This window comes from Bipolaris zeicola (assembly GCF_000523435.1).
Source record: "Bipolaris zeicola 26-R-13 unplaced genomic scaffold scaffold_5, whole genome shotgun sequence".
Classification (NCBI taxonomy): Eukaryota; Fungi; Ascomycota; class Dothideomycetes; order Pleosporales; family Pleosporaceae; genus Bipolaris; species Bipolaris zeicola.
This window is the reverse complement of record NW_006912054.1, coordinates 199,624-219,537: the sequence shown is the minus strand read 5'-3', so window position 1 is coordinate 219,537 and position 19,914 is coordinate 199,624. Positions and strand designations below refer to the sequence as shown.

At 48.4% G+C, this 19,914-nt stretch overlaps 7 protein-coding genes across 7 annotated transcripts; 4 read left to right on the top strand and 3 right to left on the bottom strand.

Annotated features, from left to right (window-relative positions):
* Positions 1–224: 224 nt before the first annotated feature.
* COCCADRAFT_790 (uncharacterized protein) lies at positions 225–923 on the bottom strand (the record flags this gene model as incomplete). The annotated part of the gene is made up of 2 exons (XM_007708955.1): positions 225–673; positions 722–923. The coding sequence occupies 2 exons, from the start codon at positions 921–923 to the stop codon at positions 225–227; spliced, it is 651 nt and encodes a 216-aa protein (XP_007707145.1).
* Positions 924–1,942: 1,019 nt separating this feature from the next.
* Positions 1,943–2,792, top strand: COCCADRAFT_789 (uncharacterized protein; the record flags this gene model as incomplete). Its single annotated transcript, XM_007708954.1, has 5 exons — positions 1,943–1,949; positions 2,075–2,092; positions 2,163–2,185; positions 2,268–2,322; positions 2,470–2,792. 5 exons carry the CDS (start codon positions 1,943–1,945, stop codon positions 2,790–2,792), a joined length of 426 nt encoding a protein of 141 aa, XP_007707144.1.
* A 1,974-nt stretch (positions 2,793–4,766) lies between these two features.
* On the bottom strand, positions 4,767–6,890 carry COCCADRAFT_32438 (uncharacterized protein; the record flags this gene model as incomplete). Its single annotated transcript, XM_007709009.1, has 8 exons — positions 4,767–4,846; positions 4,901–5,484; positions 5,540–5,609; positions 5,801–5,993; positions 6,044–6,403; positions 6,456–6,541; positions 6,647–6,813; positions 6,880–6,890. The coding sequence occupies 8 exons, from the start codon at positions 6,888–6,890 to the stop codon at positions 4,767–4,769; spliced, it is 1,551 nt and encodes a 516-aa protein (XP_007707199.1).
* Positions 6,891–10,657: 3,767 nt separating this feature from the next.
* On the bottom strand, positions 10,658–11,464 carry COCCADRAFT_32437 (uncharacterized protein; the record flags this gene model as incomplete). The annotated part of the gene is made up of 3 exons (XM_007709008.1): positions 10,658–10,756; positions 10,819–11,015; positions 11,194–11,464. The coding sequence occupies 3 exons, from the start codon at positions 11,462–11,464 to the stop codon at positions 10,658–10,660; spliced, it is 567 nt and encodes a 188-aa protein (XP_007707198.1).
* A 2,046-nt stretch (positions 11,465–13,510) lies between these two features.
* On the top strand, positions 13,511–14,799 carry COCCADRAFT_32436 (uncharacterized protein; the record flags this gene model as incomplete). Its single annotated transcript, XM_007709007.1, has 5 exons — positions 13,511–13,522; positions 13,582–13,631; positions 13,690–13,753; positions 13,862–14,546; positions 14,597–14,799. 5 exons carry the CDS (start codon positions 13,511–13,513, stop codon positions 14,797–14,799), a joined length of 1,014 nt encoding a protein of 337 aa, XP_007707197.1.
* A 334-nt stretch (positions 14,800–15,133) lies between these two features.
* COCCADRAFT_82941 (uncharacterized protein) lies at positions 15,134–15,325 on the top strand (the record flags this gene model as incomplete). Its single annotated transcript, XM_007709056.1, has 1 exon — positions 15,134–15,325. One exon carries the CDS (start codon positions 15,134–15,136, stop codon positions 15,323–15,325), a length of 192 nt encoding a protein of 63 aa, XP_007707246.1.
* A 1,336-nt stretch (positions 15,326–16,661) lies between these two features.
* Positions 16,662–19,547, top strand: COCCADRAFT_82967 (uncharacterized protein; the record flags this gene model as incomplete). The annotated part of the gene is made up of 8 exons (XM_007709055.1): positions 16,662–17,271; positions 17,325–18,354; positions 18,402–18,513; positions 18,565–18,657; positions 18,707–18,798; positions 18,847–18,926; positions 18,974–19,089; positions 19,137–19,547. 8 exons carry the CDS (start codon positions 16,662–16,664, stop codon positions 19,545–19,547), a joined length of 2,544 nt encoding a protein of 847 aa, XP_007707245.1.
* Between the last annotated feature and the right edge of the window lie 367 nt (positions 19,548–19,914).

The window sequence follows — 19,914 nt, the reverse complement described above, 5'->3', positions numbered from 1 at the left end:
TTCGATATCTAGATATAGGAGAATTTAAGTACTGAAGACGATTTCTTTATTTCTTTATAATTCGCTACGATAACTAATCTCATAAGCTAACCGTATAGATATTAAAAGGATCTTTAGATGTGTCTTGTTACTCATATTACGTAGTATTTTCGCATTTATTTATAATTACTAATTTACAATCCTTTGTTCTTTCTTTCTAACTAATCAACTTCACTCGGTTTGTCTCAGCAGTATTCCGGCTCCTCCTCGTTCTCCTCATGCTGTCCTGGATCTTCCTCCATGTTCACCGGGGCATTAGAGTCTCTTTCTTCTTTTTCTGCCTTGAACTTCTTCGTCTGTCCAGCATCCTCAATGGCAAACTTGTTGCGGCGTTTACTGGGTGTGGAGCTTTTTTGTTCTCCGTCCTTTTGCGTATAGGGTTGAACTGGGAAACTAGTCTTCTCTCTAGCTGCGATCCCCTCGAGATCTTTAGGATACTTTCCTAAGACCATACTCTTGGGGATTTCGGCTAGATCGTCACGGATAACATCTCCTGTATAAACGGTAATCTTGTTCCTGGCATTGTCTTTGACCTTTGTGTATTTGGTCGGTCCCTCCCAGGTGAGGTATCTGCCAGTTCGACGGACGTCATCATTCAATTGAAGAACAACAATCTTTGTCGTGAAGGCAAAGTCTATAGTAGTAGCTTATTCTTTTGCTTTCGTGTTCTGGGAAGTCTCACATAGTGGACATGTCTTGAATGCATGATGTAGATATGCATCGAACCCGGTACCACCTTCAACTAGGTGATTGGTGTTGCATTTCCAGACCTTTTGGTTTTCCTGGACTGGCGTGCCAGAATAGTCTAAGATATACCATACGTCACCCTTCTCGAGGAAGTTCTCCCACTTTTTGACTTTCTTCGGGTCGTTAGACTGAGGCATTACTGGCTGTACCGGGCCAGCTGAAGTAATATCGCCTTTCGCTGTACTAGAGTGAGTGTTAGTTGCGCTGGACTGTTCTGAAATCAGCTTTGGGTTGGCGGGCTTGTTGTCGAGTTCCGTCCCAGTGTTTGTAATACACTTATTGTCACATGATAATTATATAACATGACTATGTATATAGCCGGACGGGAGTTACTCCCCGATAGTTTTAGATGATAACAATCCGATCAATCCATAGCACTCGCGCGCCCCCACCTTATCGTGACACTTATCGTACATATCTTCTATACACGTTAAAACCTCCTTCTGTTTTGTGATTTCTGTCAATTGGGGATGGATCTTGTCGTTAATCTGAAGACTTCCTGGAAAATTTACAGATGCAAATTCCATGTTCAAACCTTTGGTCAGCTGGTGGATGTCTTCCCAGATCGTGGCAGCATGTCCTTGCTGCGTGATGCGAACCCCTTTCTCTATCTTCATTGCTCTAAGCGGCCTAAAAAGGTATAGTATATATACTGCATAGTGTGCACGTACAACTAATAGCTTAGAAAGTTGAAAAGAAACTAGTTCTGGCACCGAACTATTCTTGAAAAAATAGGCATATATTTTACTTGTTGACGTGAAGAGATGCACGGTCAATGTCATGTATCGCTGAATCATGCGGGTTTTGAAATCCTTCCTGTATATGCACGGTCATACATTATAGATTTCTTCACAACGTAAGTGAAGAAGTAGTGCAAAGACGTACGCTTTGAGGACATAACAACAACACGAACACAGGGATGAAAACTGGAGTGAATTTCCAGATCTGCCTCGACTAAGAAGGTGGGGTGTGGTGTTTGAGGCAGGAGGCCAGGCAGCATATCGACGTCACCGCGCCAAGGTGACTGCCAACTGCCAGGCATAAAAAGGCCTTCCCCGCCCGCGTCTTTCTTCTCTTCTCTTCTCTTTTCTTCCTCAAGCCCAACTGGCACGATGAGTGGTTACATGCTCCAAGTCACAGTTTACCACCCACCATCATGAGCGGTAAGTCGCAACACGCACCAAGCTACAATTGCCCCATGCCCTCACCTCCCCTCCCTTTGCTCTGTTTGCTGTTGCTCACATCGCTCATGTCACTTCCCCTTTGAGCACTTGCTAATGAATAACAGGACAATACGGTAGTCCAAGTGAGTTCCTTCCCCGTCCCACCTTGCTACTCCACACTACCCTTTGGATATTATGCTAACATAGTCATAGGTCTCGTCTTCAATTTCGGTGTCGTATGTTCATCTTCTTTCTTTTCTCTCCTATCATCTTTCACTTATCATTCTGCATTTGGGTAGTTGGCTAACGTTGTTCTAGAGTGCAAGCGGAGGACGCGGTGGAGGACGCGGCCTTCCAAAGGCGAATGCCGTTTGTAAGTCAAGTATTCATTGTTGTTGTTGTTGTTGTTGTTGTTGTTGTTGTGGTTATACTAACAGTTAGTAGCTGTCTAAAGTCCGGTCACAGTGCCCCTCAGGGCAGCCCGTCTAAGGCAAGCTAGAAGTTGATGCCCCCTCCCAAGGGGGTTCCCACACTGTCATCACCGGTACCTATGTGAAAACAGTGACTTTCGGGAAAGCCCACCTCCCCGCCACCCGTCGGGGTGCGTGGGCATGCGATAGTCAAGCCCAGTTGTTCTTCGATGCCGCGGTTGCTGCTGCTGTTGCTGCTACCACCACCAACACCCCCGTGGCCCCCGCGGCCCCCACACCCACTCCAACCGCTACTGCCGCTGCCGCTGCTGCGCCACGCGTCCGGTCTCGCGCCCGCTCTCTCTCATCTTCAGATGGTGGAATTTTGGAGGAATTTTGGAGATTTTCAATTTACAATCATCCAAGGACGTAGATGTGGTTTGCCCTACCATGCTAAAAGTAGCTCATCAAATCGACTCCACTACGATGATCCCGTGCACCATCATGGTTCAGGCTCATATCTTGTCTTCCCCAGTTGTTTATTTCAATCTAGCCTTAAAGGAAGCCACTATTAATCTGCCAATATAATAAAAGACTGATGTAGGCTTAAGAGAAGAAAGTTCTTCATGCTAAATAAGGAGCGTCCAATCAAGGGTTGGGGATCTGCGTCATTGAAGGACGTGGTAGTCCACCACCCACAGCTGTTGAGCAGCGCCCTTCGGGTAGCCCGTCTTAGACGGGCTGGGAGTTGACAGACCCCTCCTTGGGGTGTCCTCCCGCTGCCCAACGACTGCATTGACAACTTGAACTTTCTTGATCACGCCATTCATGATCCAGTGAGTCTACGTTCGCCCTTGTTATGGTCTATTTGGGTAGTTGGCCAACATCGTCCCAGTCTCTTCTTGGACCACCTCCATTCTGTGGTTGCTGCGGACACAACTACAGCAAATGATTCTACAAGTGATCAACCTGCGCCACTAACTGAGGCAGCTGCTACCCGAGTATCTGTAGAGCTCAGCATCAGCACGAGCAGTGCATCTAAGGTCGCGGCCGTTGTGTAGTATGTGATCGGACTGCGGATATGTATTGATGTTGCCTTTTGGAGTATATAGATACCTTCTTCAGTCAATTCTTTGGCAACGATTAGATTTCAGGTTTGCTCCACCAGCTCGGTTGCGGGTCACCCCTTGAGCTTGATCACGTATTGTGCCACATTGGTTAAGCAATGAATTCACTATGCAGCGTGTATGTATAAAGGCTTCCCATGATCACTGCTACATAGAGTAAGGTGGGGGTGGAACATGTAGGTATTTATCATGCTGTTTATAGCATGGCAGGATCATCACATCGTGCTCAAAATATTGAAGAGCGCGACTCACAGCTGCTGAAATAGAACCGGTTGAAGACAATAGGCTGTTACGGCTAAAGCATTTACTATGACTTGACTCGAATCAGATTATCTGTTTGGCATAAAGCTGATTAGATTATTTTTCTTAGAAAAGATCGGCAGGCCACATCCCAACTGGTCAGAATCTTTAGCACCACCGAGCTTGATTGGCGTTGATCTTCATGTCCAGGCATGGTATCCTTGGCCTGGAGCCCCTGTGAAGCCCCGCCGAAACGGACATCATAAGACTTCTTGATGCGGCGGTACACGTCAATGACACAGATGCCCCAAGCCCCCGTCGGTTGTGGGTGGTGGACTACACGCCCTTGGATGACATAGATGCCTTAAGCCTTGATCGGACGCTCCTTGTTGGGAATAACGAACCCTCGTCCGTCAAGCCTCTATTGGCCTTGGATCATATCGGCGGATTTGATGGTGACGAGTCGAGCGAATGTGGACGACACGCTTGTTGCCTTTGCTGCTGGGTTTGGTGGGACGGCCTTGTTCTTCGTCGAGATCAACAGTGATGCGGGTGTCGTTACGATCTGCTAGATGCCCTTGCTACCGGGTTTGGTGAGACAACTTTGGTGTAGTCAACTCACGCACTCTTCTGCCGGACTTCATGAGTGGATTGTGATATGCATATCATAATACATCAATATGTGTACCAATGCACTTGAAGCAGGCTCTGCAAGACTTCCTCGACACGTCATGTTTGTTAGACGAGGACATGTGACTAATATGCTTCTTGCCACTGGCGACAGCCCTCTTCTTTATCGAGGTCGATGGTAATGAAGAATGGGAAAGTCATAAGCAATGTTGATAATGCGTAGGCTGGAAACGTCATTGGTTGAACAAGAAATGCTGATTCTTCATCTAAGATAGACTACAGGAAGCCGCATGTCAAAGCATTCGCTCATAACCCCGAATTTTCGGATGTATATCTTTTGTACAAAGTGAGACTACCAGCGAACTGCCCTAGACACAATGGCCGACTCTTCACCCACCACAAAAGTCCGTCTATGACTTCTCGAGATCAGCGAGAATCTTCTCTCCCTTGGCGCGAGCGGAAGCGAAGTCACCAACCATGTAGAAAGCACCTGTAATTGTTAGCTCAGCTTGAATTCATGGTTGTAGATGGTGGAATAACGTACCCTCGGGAAGGTCATCACCCTCACCAGACAGGATAGCCTTGAATGAGTTGATGGTCTCCTTGAGGTCGACAAGCTTGCCCTCAATACCAGTGAAGACCTGGGCGACAGCGAAAGGCTGGCTCAGGAAACGCTGGATCTTACGGGCACGCTCGACGGTAAGCTTGTCAGCTTCCGACAGCTCGTCCATACCGAGAATGGCAATGATATCCTGGAGCGACTTGTACTCCTGGAGAATCTGCTGGACGCGGGTGGCGGTCTGGTAGTGCTCGTCACCAATGACACGGGGGTCCAACATACGGGACTTGGAGTCAAGAGGGTCGACAGCGGGGTAGATACCCAACTCGGAAATACCACGGGACAAGACAGTGGTGGCGTCCAAATGGGCGAAGGTGGTGGCGGGAGCAGGATCAGTCAAATCGTCAGCGGGGACGTAGACAGCCTGGACGGAGGTAATGGATCCCTTGGAAGTGGTGGTAATACGTTCCTGCATGACACCCATGTCAATGGCGAGGGTGGGCTGGTAACCGACGGCAGAGGGAATACGACCAAGCAGAGCAGACACTTCGGAACCGGCCTGAGTGAAACTATAATCTGTAAGCCCAAATGCCGCGAAAAGAGGGTAGTTTAATTGAATTTTACCGGAAGATGTTATCGATGAAGAGGAGCACGTCCTGGCCCTCCTCTCGGAACTTTTCTGCTACGGCGAGACCTTGTAGGTGTTAGCAAAGATGTTTCTTGAGTTGTCATTGTAGCGCATAGTAGTGAGGGAGGGAAAGGAAAACGTAGGTGCAGCTGCCAGTACGACATATGAGAATAAAATGGAAACATGAAAGTACATGACGTCGTGTCCGCCAGGGTGGTTTCTGATGTATTGATATGTCGATCGAAAAAGCCACTTACCAGTCAGAGCGACACGGGCACGAGCACCTGGAGGCTCGTTCATCTGACCGAAAACTAGGGCGACCTTGGATTCACCGTCGAGTTGAATGACCGAGGTCTCCTGCATTTCGTGGTAAAGATCGTTACCCTCACGGGTACGCTCACCAACACCAGTGAAGACGGAGAAACCACCGTGGGCCTTGGCGATGTTGTTCTGTCTCCTCGTTAGCAAATGTCGAATTCGTAAGCATTGCATGTTCTTACAATCAGCTCCTGAATGAACACAGTCTTGCCGACACCAGCACCTCCGAAAAGACCAATCTTTCCACCACGAGCGTAGGGAGCCAAAAGGTCGACAACCTTGATACCAGTGACGAGGACCTCGGCGGAGGTGGATTGCTCAGTGAACTCTGGGGGGTCGGCGTGGATGGAAGCGTAGGTATCGGTCTTGATGGGACCGCGCTCGTCAATGGGGTCACCAGTGACATTCATGATACGGCCCAAGGTGCCATTTCCGACCGGTACCATGATGGGGTTACCAGTGTCGACGGCCTTGGCACCTCGAACAAGACCCTCGGTACCGTCCATGGCAATGCATCGAACAATGTTCTCACCCAAATGTTGCTATGCTGTGTCAGTCCTTCCTATTTTAGGCATCGGGTGCTTGGCGCCTTACAGCGACTTCGAGGACGAGTTTCTGGTCACCGTTCTGAGTCGTAATGGCATTGAGAATAGCAGGAAGCTGCTCCGTATCGAACTTGACTGGAATTCGTAGTCAGCGGATTCGTTCTCAATGCAGATCGCAACGAAGCTCTTCCATCTATACAGGAAAAACTTTTCGCAGCGACGGGAAGTGGAATCGGGTACCGTCCACGACTGCCCCAACAACGCTGTGGATCTTGCCCTCCTTTACTGCATCAGTAGAGGCGAAGCGGGTTGATAGGGCGGGTGCGAAGCTCTTCTTCATGGGCTGGAATGCGCTGCGGCGGATGGCGGGCCTGCGCATGGAGGCGCGGAGCGCCTGCTGGATCCCACTATCGGAATTGGCGTCAGCCCATCTCAATTCATCGTCAATTGGTATCAATGGGTCCTCGGCTTACCTCTTCAGCATTGTGAGACGTGTGATGGACGTGGTGATGAGTGGAGAGAGGGTGGTTGTTAGAGGAAAGAGCTTCTCAAAGCTCGAGAGGAAGGCACGGAATGGGTCTGTGCGTCGCCTAGTGCCCACCCGGTTAACCCCAGCCCTGCATACATCATCTCACCTCTGATTGATTTCAATCTCAATTGACGAGGACAACGCTTTAAGAATATCGGCAAATTCCGACTCTCTGTTGTTCTTGTCGCCATTATTAGGTGCTCTGATGGGGCGCATCGCCTCATTCATGTCTCCGGCCCCTTGAGCACTATACATTGTGGATTTTTTAGCGCAGAATGCGATGAAGTATTGCAAAAGTATACGTTGTAAGGACAGAGCAATCGAAACCTTGGATACATGAGTAAAGATTCGAAAAAACTAGTGACTAGATCACTAGTCCTATAATAGGATACTAGTAACGTAATTACCAGTAAATCGTATAGCAGTATGCTAGCATAGCGGTATGCTGCCAATCTTGTGGCGGGGTACTAAGATACCTAGATTCCTATAGTCTTGTGAATCTTTTTATAGTGCATGCCATTCTAAATGTTATCTCGTCGCAGTGCACGCATATGTCAGTGATGATGTGTTCATTATGTACTATTCAACGGGTGTAGGGGTGTCGAGCCACAAGTTTTACTATGAAGGATACGAGTACCTTCACCTATGCCGTCTTGTAGGCAGTCGGATGTATGAGGAGCTAGGATCGAAGAGATGAACTAGATGGGCTGAAAACTTATGGAATTGGATGATCATCTATCGTGTATGAAGGGTCTCATCTCATCCTCTAGACTTGGATGATGATTTTTATCTAAGAGTCACTAGTAACACTATAAACTAATATGATAGTAACAATAACCAGATAACTATTGATATACTAAAATTCTAGTAAGATGGATACTAGCAATCTTGTAGTAGTATATCACCATAGCGGCATGCTATTAATTTCATAGTGGGGTGCCAAGGTCGCTGGATTTATATGAGCAGTCTATTGTAAATCTATTCTATGATGATTCCATCTAAAGACCACCTGACCAGTTTGCGGGTAGTATAAACTAGAGTTTCGATCCAGTGCAGATAGTCTACCTTCACTGATGAACTACATCCTAGCGGGGTTTTCTTTTGGCTATTGTCTCTCTTAACTGTGAGTTGTTGCAGCATCCCGAGGCATAATCAACACTAAAATCTGGCAGTATTCATCAAACTCAACCGTGTAAAGTGCGCTTGAGACAGGGCTGCAATGCAACCAAGACTATGGACAGTGCGTGCTAGTCGACTCTTCAAAGATTAGGTGTCATCTACAATGCAGACGACATGATACTTGATTTCAATAGAATTTCCAGAAGAGAAGTAGTGCGAAAGGCGTGAAGTCAAGTAAAGAGAATGTCACGATAGGAAGCCCAAGTGTACACTGAGTAGCTGGATGGGATTGAGAGACCATAAGTATACCGTCTAACAGAGCACTGGTGAGAGTTTCCAAATACAAGCAATCACATGGCGTATCTCTTATGCTACAATGTTCGTAACACCTGGTATCCGCAGCAACAAAGTAAAACATCTGAACCTCTCCCTCTCTCCCTCTCTTTCACTTGTGACACATTAGCCTCCAACCCCACACACTTGACCTCCCAACCTGATCAAAAGTAAGAGACGAGATTACTAAACTATGTGGTGTGTAACACAACGCGAAATCATCTCATCTTACCCATTTTCCGCGGCCGAGCTGAGTATCGTCGCCACCACCGACTCAGAGTAATATTAATCAGCTTCTTTTTTTCACGTGACATGCGGTTGAGGTTTTTTCGTGTTATTGAATACGAAGCGCGGCCGTTGAGATTATTCCCACGGACGGGGCCGAAATGCGTGTTGTAGTTTGGATGAGATGGGAAAGTGAGAGAGTTAAGTAACAATCTCCTTCTCCGAAATTATGTTCACATCGAGATGGCCGTCTACTTATTCCTACATGGCTGCAAAACTCACTAATAAAAGAAGTATCAGCACAAGTTCTCTCATTAGACGATAAAATATCATATGTATTGTGTTTGGTGTTGTTTTCCTTTACTTGAAGTATCTTGTCTGGTGTATCACTCAAGATATGGTAATAAACTCCCCGCAATCTAATGTCACCAAATAAGGACTATTAAGTACGTACAAAAAAGTCCAATTGCAAGTAATATATGTCCAGAAGCACTGCTGATAGTATGCTCGAGAAGTAACGTAAGTTCATGACGTTGTAGCTCAGTGATAGATCACCAACTATCTTCAAGCTTTACTTCACTAGTGATGCTTTCAACTGATCAGCACACATGCTGCTAAACCAGGACCCTTGTCTCCTGCACTCGCCTTGATCACGGTTCATTTGGGTATTTCTCTAACAATGTTCTGGAATGGAAGTGCTAGTAGTGATGGCCGTGATCGTCGTCGCCCGAACAGGCATGCTCGAAGCTGACATAGGTTGAAATTCAAGCACTCATTCTTGTTGCAGTATTTATGCCAACATATCCTAATTACTTCCAATTCGGACACCATGTCTCGGAGTGCCCGTGAAGGCAGCCCGCCTGCTTGCCCGAGTGTCCCCACCGCCCTGGCTGGCTCAACTGTCCTTCGGGACGTGTGGTCTCTGTACAGTAGAGCTCAGTGGTTCTTCGATGCTGCCGTGGCAGCAGCAGCAGCCATCACAACGGCCAGCAGCGTCGATTCTGTTGCGCCATACGCCCGCTCCGTTCTTTCTTTAGTCCTCGCTCTACATGGCTTATTTCACAATGCCGAGTGAAGTGTAAGTGGAATGCATGTATGTTATTTGAATACGGCTTTCACCTAGTGCAATCGTGTTGTGATTTTGGCTCTAAAAATTATGAGTTGACTTTTTTTTGTCCCTGTTTGTTATGTCATGTATCAGATCAATCATCTCAGGAAATAATGACAGGCTATACCCCAACCTGCCGGAATCAGGTATCAAAAAATTAACTTCGCAGTTAGGGTAAACGGATTCGGATGAATGTTAGCGAGACCCTCGCTCGAACCCTAAAAATTGTCCAGTAAGAATGTGTACACATCTCGATGCGTATATGAGAATTAGGCACAGCTCTATTAGGTACAACAACCAAAATACGGTTGCGACAAAGGCAGCAGTACAGTGAACTAACAATTCGTAATCGTGCAAGCAAGTAGATGTGGTTACTGGCTTGAATCGCTGGCTTATTAGCTTACTGTGTATATCGGAGCTGCTTTTGTACATAGGGTAGTGCATGATGGTTCAAGTGCTTTTCTCGTCGCAGTGCACTGTATATGATAGTGATGATGTATTCATTGTGTACCACCAGTATCAACTGAGCTTTCATTTCAAGGGGCTGTTTTCATGCATAAGAAATGTTTCTGGCGTGACACGGTAGTTACTACCGTAGTTACAAAAGACGAGGAGAGTAGTTATCCTAACTTGCCCGAGCAATCTCACTCAAATGTAGAGGCAATTTCCCCAAGTTCGATTAATCATGTCACTGTTTATTCGGCTAATCTGTTGCTCACAACACCAATTCTGCATGTAGAAACAAAGTGGAAATCATCATATAAAATTTGAAAGCCTCTAGATTGGATACAGGGAGGACTATTATGATAGCGACTGCCGCTCGGATGGCTTTCGATCTTGTGATGTGTGACACAGACAGTACCAAGCGGGAATTTGACCAAAGGAAAATGTAGTATCGGTATTGGTATGATTGCTGTGAAGCACCTAATCAGGTTATTTACTCATCGTTGATCTTCTGGTTAGTTGGCACGTCCTTCTCAGACTTGCTCTGGATCAGCATTCCCTTGTAGCCAGTAATGGGCTCACTTCCTTGAGCCTGTAAAAAATGTCAGTATCGTCACAGACGAATTGAGGCTCTCAAATAGCAAAGTTACGTACCTTCAAGTACTCCTCAGAAGCCTCTTGCCATTCCTTGGTCATGGTACGGGGTCGGACAGGGTTGGCAAACATGCGGGTCACGGCAAAGATGGCAATGGCACCGGCAATGACTGCGGAGGAGAGGAGGAAGACGTTGCGGCCCTCATCCGGAGGCGGGGGTCGGCGGGGACCGTGGGGGCCAAAAGCAATGTAGTAGGCTGTAAAAAGAGAACATGGTCAGAACAATGCCTTTGTGATGCTTTCCAATGGTTTGGGATGACTTGAGGTTGGGCACACCCGATGCCGCGGGCCAAGTTCGGCTATCTCGAGCAAAACACGAGATACGTCATACAAGGCCATGCAACATGCAGTTACGCGAAATGGCAATGTACGTACCAGCCTTCTTTTCTTGCATGGTCAACTCCTTCCAGTCAGTCTTCATGCGGTCCCTAAGCGTCATCCACAAATCGGCCTGCTCCTGAGGGGGCATATCTTCCCATCGCTTCTCAATGTTGGCGAGCGTCGGGTTGGAGATGGCGTGTGCCTGGCGGGACTGCTGAAGCTGGCAAGCTACTGGGGCAGCTCTGGGGAGAGCTGTGCGTGTCGCGGCGGATGGAATGACGATGGTCGAGCTCCTCGAAGCGCGGGCGATGGACGAGCGAAACATGGCGGCGGGTGGAGTGGAGAGTGTCGGAAGATGCAAAAGAAGGGAGGGAGATTCCCGTCGAGGGACCTAGAGGTGCCAATGGATCGTGGTGGTGATGGAGTCGAAGGTGGGCCAGGAGAGCTGTCTTGCAAAATGCGGTTTGCGAGAGGAACGCCAAGGTGGTGGAACGATCATTTCGCTGTGGCCCGAGCGCCTCATTGACCAATGAGGGTTTCAGCGTTAGCTTTCCGAGCGACTTGCCCCCAGCTTCACCATATACCATTGCAACGGCTTTTGCGCATCGCAATGAGGCTCAATTGCACATGGGTACGAGACGATAGAAACTACGAGTTTTCAAGGATTTGCGTTGCGAGCCCTTGCCGCGATTGCCGAGCGGTTCTCGATTTGACAATGGATCAAGCGAGACATGCTGCATCTTTGCTTTCTAGGGCGATAAGGCATGAGACAAAGATTCACTTGTCCAAGCTACGTAGGGGCAAAGCGATTTATGTATTAGACTTGCTTGGATCTCACATAGTCTCTTTCCGTTAACCTTATTGTTGGGTACCTCAGTGAGCATATAACGTGTGTACGAAACGCTCGCAAATTCGCTCAATGGCGGGGTAGTAAGACGAGATACAATATAGTAGAGCAGCCTGTGCTTCCTCCAGAACCACAGCACAGAGCATTACAAGTACAGGCTAGAGTCTGTCGATAAGCTTTTACCTTTTGCTGGAAAGCATTGCAGTCAACATTCCTGCCCGTGTGCAAGCGTCGCAGATCCTATATGATGCCAGTGATAGGAGTAGTCGAGTCGCATTGATTTGATCCACCACCTTCAAAGTGTTACTGAACGGTCATGGTTGTACTCAAAGATATACCCAAGTCACCTAGCCTTTCTATTCCAAAAACCCTACCGATGACAGAGTCGTATAGAGGTGCACAACCAGATACCAATCCCGTGATCGGAGCAGAGGCAGGACAAGCGCTACTAGTAGTATGACACAAAAGCTCCGAGCTCAAGCTTAAAGCTCCAGCTTCAAGCAAAGCTCCCACTCCAGCGCCAATATGCTTTCGCACCCCAGCTCATGAATGCAGCAACTTCGATTTGCAGCGAATCACCATAACACCGGACGGCGGCAGCGTGGCGGGCTTCAGGACCCCTAAAACATAATGCGATATGCGTGTCGAACCCCGTCCCGGCCGCGGATACGCCACGCCTCATCCTAACCCAAGGTCGGCTTTGGCTGGTGGGGAGAGTGTCGGTGGTCACACATAATGTTCGCCTCGCCTCCCCACGAACCGGTGATCCGTTGTGGCCGTGGTGCACTCTTGGTTTTGCCTTATCGAATGACCAACAAAAGCTTTTGCCCATGACGGCGGCGGCGGCCAGCTGTGCCGCGTAAACGTGCTCTTGACCACTCGCTCTGATTACAAGATCCACGTACACTTCTTTCGTAAGCGTTTCGCTTCAATGATTGCGCAGCGCGGCGTGGCGTGTCTTCTTCACCGGCGTCTAGCCACAGGCCGGTATATTGCTCTGCGGCATATGCATGAGGCTGTAAGTTTCACGACGGCATCAAGGTACTTGGCGTTGAGCCACGAGCATGTCGCGAGGTGGTTGATGTAGCATTGGCTAGTGTACCACTTGACCAAAAGGTACTCAGCCTGACCTTCACGCCCTCCGGTGCACTCCGCGGCCTCGAATCGTGACTACCCTTGGCCGAGGTTTCGATTCCTCTGCCGTATCTGACAATGATCCAACCCGGCCGGGTGTGTGTGGGAGGGCGCAAAGCGTGTAATTGGGTCTAGGCGTGCGCTGCATGTCCGATTGCAGAAAAAGAACTACTAAAACTCTGTGACGTCCTCAGGGCTGGTAGCTATTTAGCTTGCCCCTCCCTCACCCCACCTAGCTCAAACCCAACAAAACACAGCACCGACCACAAAAATCTGCCTCTTACCACCTGCTCATCACCTCGTCTCATATATAAAGCAGTGAGCCCAGCCCCATTTCCCTTCCTCAATTCAAGTCTATTAACTCTCACACAGCATCACTCTCAGTTCAACATGGTCGTCAAGGTATGCTCCCTTGTGTACCCCGCCCGGCCCAGACGCGTGCCATTGACACATCTTCATAGGTTGGTATCAACGGCTTCGGTCGCATTGGCCGTATCGTCTTCCGCAATGCGTAAGTACCCTTGGGATTGATCCATTTCACGCATATCAAAGCTGACCCCGTCTCTCAGCATCGAGCACAACGACGTCGACATTGTCGCCGTAAACGACCCTTTCATCGAGCCCCACTACGCTGTAAGCACTCTCTCAACCTGGAACCTTTCATCAGAGCAAGCATTCGCTTCGGCCTGACGTACTGGTACCATTCTTTTGATGAGAACATGCAGACTGACGTATACACAGGCATACATGCTCAAGTATGACAGCACACACGGCCAGTTCAAGGGTGACATCAAGGTTGACGGCAACAACCTGACCGTCAACGGCAAGACCATCCGTTTCCACATGGAGAAGGACCCCGCCAACATTCCATGGAGCGAGACTGGCGCTTACTACGTCGTCGAGTCCACCGGTGTCTTCACCACCACCGAGAAGGCCAAGGCCCACTTGAAGGGCGGAGCCAAGAAGGTTGTCATCTCTGCTCCTTCCGCTGACGCCCCCATGTTCGTCATGGGTGTCAATCACGAGACCTACAAGCCCGACATTGAGGTGCTCTCCAACGCCTCTTGCACAACCAACTGCTTGGCTCCTCTCGCCAAAGTCATTCACGACAAGTACACCATCATTGAGGGTCTCATGACCACCATCCACTCCTACACTGCCACCCAGAAGGTCGTTGACGGCCCCTCCGCAAAGGACTGGCGTGGTGGACGTACTGCTGCCCAGAACATCATTCCCAGCAGCACTGGTGCCGCCAAGGCTGTCGGCAAGGTCATCCCCGAGCTCAACGGTAAGCTCACTGGTATGGCCATGCGTGTCCCTACCGCCAACGTCTCGGTTGTCGACTTGACTGTCCGCATCGAGAAGGGTGCTTCCTACGACGAGATCAAGCAGGCCGTCAAGGAGGCCTCTGAGGGCTCGCTCAACGGTAAGTCTTTTCCCATGAACAACTCGTGTATACAAGCTAATGCAATACAGGTATCCTTGGCTACACCGAGGACGACATTGTTTCCACTGACTTGAACGGCGACAACCGCTCTTCCATCTTCGACGCCAAGGCCGGTATCTCCCTTAACAAGAACTTCGTCAAGCTCGTCTCCTGGTACGACAACGAGTGGGGTTACTCCCGCCGTGTCCTCGACCTCCTGGTCTACATTGCCAAGATTGATGGCAACGCTTAGGAGTCAGGACAGAGCAGGGCGACGCCCAAACTTTGAAACAAATCTTCATTACATCAAGGATCCGACAAATCCTCGGAACTTCTGGCTAGGCGCGGATTACGCGGGGATGAAAATAAGGGCTTAGCGGAGAATGTGTTATGCTAAACATGAAATCAATGAATAATAATTACCGCAACAATCGTCTACAAACACACATGCACACAAGGTGACGTTGAATATCCCCCTCGGCCAGCTGCAAGATAGTGGAGCCGCCCCTGGCACTGCGTTTTCTAGCGTTCCCTCACAAGCTAGTTCCCGAGGTATAGCTACCACGCGGAGAAGTTCGTCTCACCTCATGCGGACGATGTATTTGCGGATCCTCTTTTCCGTATTCCATTTTCACATCCTCAGCCTCGGGAATGCGTTCTGGACCGGGTTCCGGAATCTGGCGAGAAAGCAGCGGGGGAAGTCGGGTGGCCAACGCGGCTATGGCGAGAGCCTGGGTACTGCCGGCTCTGCTCTAAAACCAACACTCGACAGCTGCTAACCAGTTCCTGTATTTGTACCTGTATCCTTCCTCAAATCTAAGCTGACGCAATTGCCTTTTCTTTTGTCCTGCAAAGGTATGCTGTTGTTATGCAAAGTCCCGCAAACCCAGGTACTACTTCCAAATATGCTCATGTCTAGAGGCTGAGAGAAGGAAAATGACTGTTTATTTCAAGTGATTTCAATCTGAATTAGATGTGCTAGAAAGACAGCACGATACAACTAGCTCTAGCTTGTATAATCTCTAGGGAGCGAACGCGACACGTGTCCGTTGCCTAATAGAATGGACATATCAAGTGGTATCGCTACTCTCAAGGGGAAACTAGAGCAACAAAGCCGCAACTCAAAACCGTGACGAATAAGGACTAATTCCACAATCCTTACCCAAAAAAGCAACACTGCATACCTAAAACGCTCCTTCATGAAGGTCGAATCTAGTAGCCTTACGTTGACGACATAGGCATAAGACACGTGATTCTATGAATGAATAGCACTTGCAGTACTAGCTCAAAAGATGTACAAGCTCAAGTCTATAGAATAACGTAGTAGTATTGTACTTCAGAATGGAAGGGCATTTTGCGTATGGCGCTAAATAACTTGGCGTCGCTTAGTCACGCAACAAACCTTGGCCATCTATGGAACCTGCCATGCAGCGCTCCACTTTATCCCCTACTATCAAAAACGACATCACCCAATCCTGGCTCTAGAAAGCTGCAGTCAACTGGTGTATTACTTGCGATAGTTGCAGCTATATTAACGTTTTATTCGGAGACAGAAATTGGTATACGAAGCTCCCGAGTCTCGCTCGACTTTGAACGCGATACGATTATCAGCCATCAAGAGCTGCAGCGGCAAATCAACTTTACTAACAGTTTTGCAGACGCCACCTATCAAAAGCGATAACTGCTACGAAACCAACACTTTTAGCAACTTTACCGTACAGTGGGCTGCAGCCTCTAGCTCGATGCGGTAGCAAGATCTTCTAGTGAGTATTCGTTTCTTGAGCATCAGAGCATCTCTTTTACTTCATCCCACTTCTTCCAACTACTGGTTCCAGAGAGACAGGACTAGCGCTATACGTCTTGACTCACTTCTCGAGCTACTGTCTTGAGTCTCCTGGAAAATGTCTCAGTTTCCTTGTCTAAATACGATATTAAAAAGGACCGAGACTCTCATTATTTCTTCGAAAATTCTTGTTCAAACCATCCCACAACCTCTATCAGCTCATGCAGTCATTTGTTTAGTATAATTTCTATACTAACGCATCTACCTAGCCGCCGGCCCGCAAGTGTGAAGCGAGGCTTACTAGCCCGCTCCGCCATCCATCAAATCAAGTCATGGATGACGAAGACTTCCCGATGGGGGAAGACTCAATAATTATCTCCACAGAGCCTAACGGTGACCATGCACCTGAAACGATCATTCCTTCTAAAATCTTTGGCAATAGCAAGGGCCCGCTGCTGTCCAAACAAGAGCAACTACCCTTCCACAGTCCATCCAAAGGTCCAATGTTGCAGCCGAATGTACATCGAAGTAATCCCGGGTCCCACCGAATGACCAAATCGCCTAGTAGCTGGCCAGATAAGATGAATGCATCAAGACTGACTCCAGCTCAACATTCCAGCCCACAAGTCCGCGTACCTCCTAAGCCACGCTCTACACTTGTTTACCCAACATCAAAAACGGGACTCGTTTATGACCCTCGCATGCGGTTTCATGCCGAACTCCCAGATATGAACATCAATCCAGACGACATCCATCCTGAAGACCCTCGGCGTATCCATTCGATTTTTGAGGAGCTCAAGCAAGCTGGACTAGTGGCTTCCAGCACTTCGGAAGAAGACAAAGAAGATCACTGTTGGAGGATTGCGGCCCGATTTGCCACAAGACCTGAGATACTGCTCATTCATACTGAAGAACATTACGATCTTGTGAAGTCCTTCCAAAGTAAGTTATGACTATCCTCGGTCTGGTTGAACTATAATTAACTGTTTGGCAAGATATGACCTCCGATGAGTTGAAGTTTGAAGCTGAGCGGCTTGATTCAATCTATCTCAACAATTCGACTTATGAATGCGCGAAGCTCGCAGCTGGTGGTGCTATTGAAGCTTGTAAAGCGGTAGTACAGGGAGCTGTGCGCAACGCCATTGCTATCATCCGCCCTCCTGGACACCATGCGGAAAGCGATCAACCGTCAGGATTCTGCATCTTCAACAACGTTCCAATTGCTACCCGCGTGTGTCAGAATGCTTATCCAGAAACTTGCCGCAAAGTCTTGATTTTGGACTGGGATGTGCACCACGGTAACGGCATTCAGCATGCGTTCTACGATGACCCCAACGTCCTTTACATATCGCTACATGTTTTCAAGGACGGAACCTTTTATCCCAATCTACCTGACGGCAATCTTGACTATTGCGGTGAAGGCCGTGGCGAAGGAAAGAATGTGAACATTCCATGGGCAGAACATGGGATGGGCGATTCAGAATACCTTTACGCTTTCCAGCAAGTCGTTATGCCGATCGCTACGGAATTTAACCCCGATCTTGTCATCATTTCGGCTGGGTTTGATGCAGCCGAAGGCGACTTATTGGGTGGGTGTTTTGTTACGCCTGCATGCTATGGTCACATGACCCATATGCTCATGAGCCTAGCCAAGGGAAAGCTGGTTGTATGTCTCGAAGGTGGTTATAATCTGCGGTCGATTGCACGCTCTGCGCTAGCGGTAACCAAAGTGCTCATGCTAGAGCCTCCGGATCGTTTGCGTGATGACCTTCCAGCGCCAAAGGACAGCGCTGTATACATTGTAGAGAACGTCAAACGTCAGCATTCAAAGTATTGGAAGTCACTTTATCCGAAACACCTGGATAAAACAGACCCTGGATACCAGGATGCGTACCGGTTTCACGAAATCATCCGAGAATGGCAGAGTCAACGTCTAGCTGCAGAGCACTCGATGGTTCCCCTTCCTCCACTTCAGATCAACAAAGCAGGCTTGGCACAGACGTTTGAGCACAACATCATCGCTACGTAAGTGCTGTACGATCTTCATAAATGTTTATGCTTACCTATGATAGACCAAAGTTCATGGAGCAATATCCCCTACTTGTGATATTCCATGACCCGCCGAGTCTCCAAGATCACTCTGATCCCATGTCTGGCAAGAGAGAGCTACACAACACATGGCTCGTAAGTACGACGACAGTCTTGTACTGTGTAATGGCTGACTTTGGACTGAAGACTGATGTTACCAAGAGGTACATTGATTGGGCCATCAAAAATGACTTCCAGGTCATTGACGTGAATATTCCCAGAGTAGTAGCGGTTGAGGATGTGAGTTGCCGAAAATCTTCAAGTATCAAAGCCTGCTAACGTAAGCTAGCCGAACATTGGTTTCACAAAATCAGACAACTCAGTGATTCGTGCACAACAAACGCGTGAGCTCGCGAGCTATCTATGGGAGAACTATATCGAGTAAATCAGCCACATGACTGTTTTGGGTATCTGCTAACGTAAGTCTAGGCCTAATGAAGCAACACAAGTCTTCCTAATGGGCGTCGGTGATGCCTATCTAGGACTTGTAGATTTACTTAGCCACAACGGTAAGCTTTACTTCATGGTGTTAAGATTTCAGCCGCTGAGTCTGTAGAAAACTGCACCGATCCCGATAGTCCGGTCGAATGTCTTATCGGTTTTGTGGCTGAAACCACGATTCAGTCGATAAAGCGAGCGACGGACGATACCATCTCTAGTTGGTACCACTCGGTGAGCAACACTCAACCTCGAGGCTGTGTCCTGTCTGACAATTGCAGCATTCAATGATATTTGTAAAGAATAGCCACTTCGTTTGGGACCCGAGCCGCCAACGTAAGATGCGCAAGAAGCTCGGAAATCTGATAAAGTCATCTCAGGATACACTAGATGATATGTTGGAGCAGCATTTGGAGGAAGTGCAGGAACTGCTTTTGGAGAAGAAGAGCGAGTTCGAAGAGATGAATGATATATCAAGTCGTACTGACGAGGGACCGCAGACCACATCTATGGGACTGCAGAGCTCACCCCTGCCAAGGGCGCCTTACGATTCGAAGAGATTCGAGCCCGGCGGCAGACAAGAAAACGCGGCCAATGCACTGAAAAGCCCTAAGATGCCAGCGGTTGGTCTGTTCGCCGTAAGTCCCAAGACTTCAGGGACCAGAAGTCCTATGAAAAGACCGTCTTCGTAAGCAGGCGGTGCTTGATCGGCGGATGGCGCTGCTCGGGATTTGTCTTTGTTCTCTGCATGGCATGGCGTTTGATTTCTCTCATGGGATGCTGTCGTACGTCTGGCATACCCAACACCAATTCATTTGTATCATTTGTATCATGGAACTGAGCTCGATATTTCATTCTTGAGTAAACATATTGCACTATACTAGCCTGTAGAAAGCAAGCATTCAGCTGATAGTTGGACCTTATGAGCAAGGCGCCAGCATGCACTTCACCGCCTCATTCAACTGCCGAGCCTCACATGTTGGTTGACAAGATGGACAATCTTGGTACAAACTCTTGTTTAGACCCTGTGGCGTGGGTTTCGCTTGCTGATCATTAAGC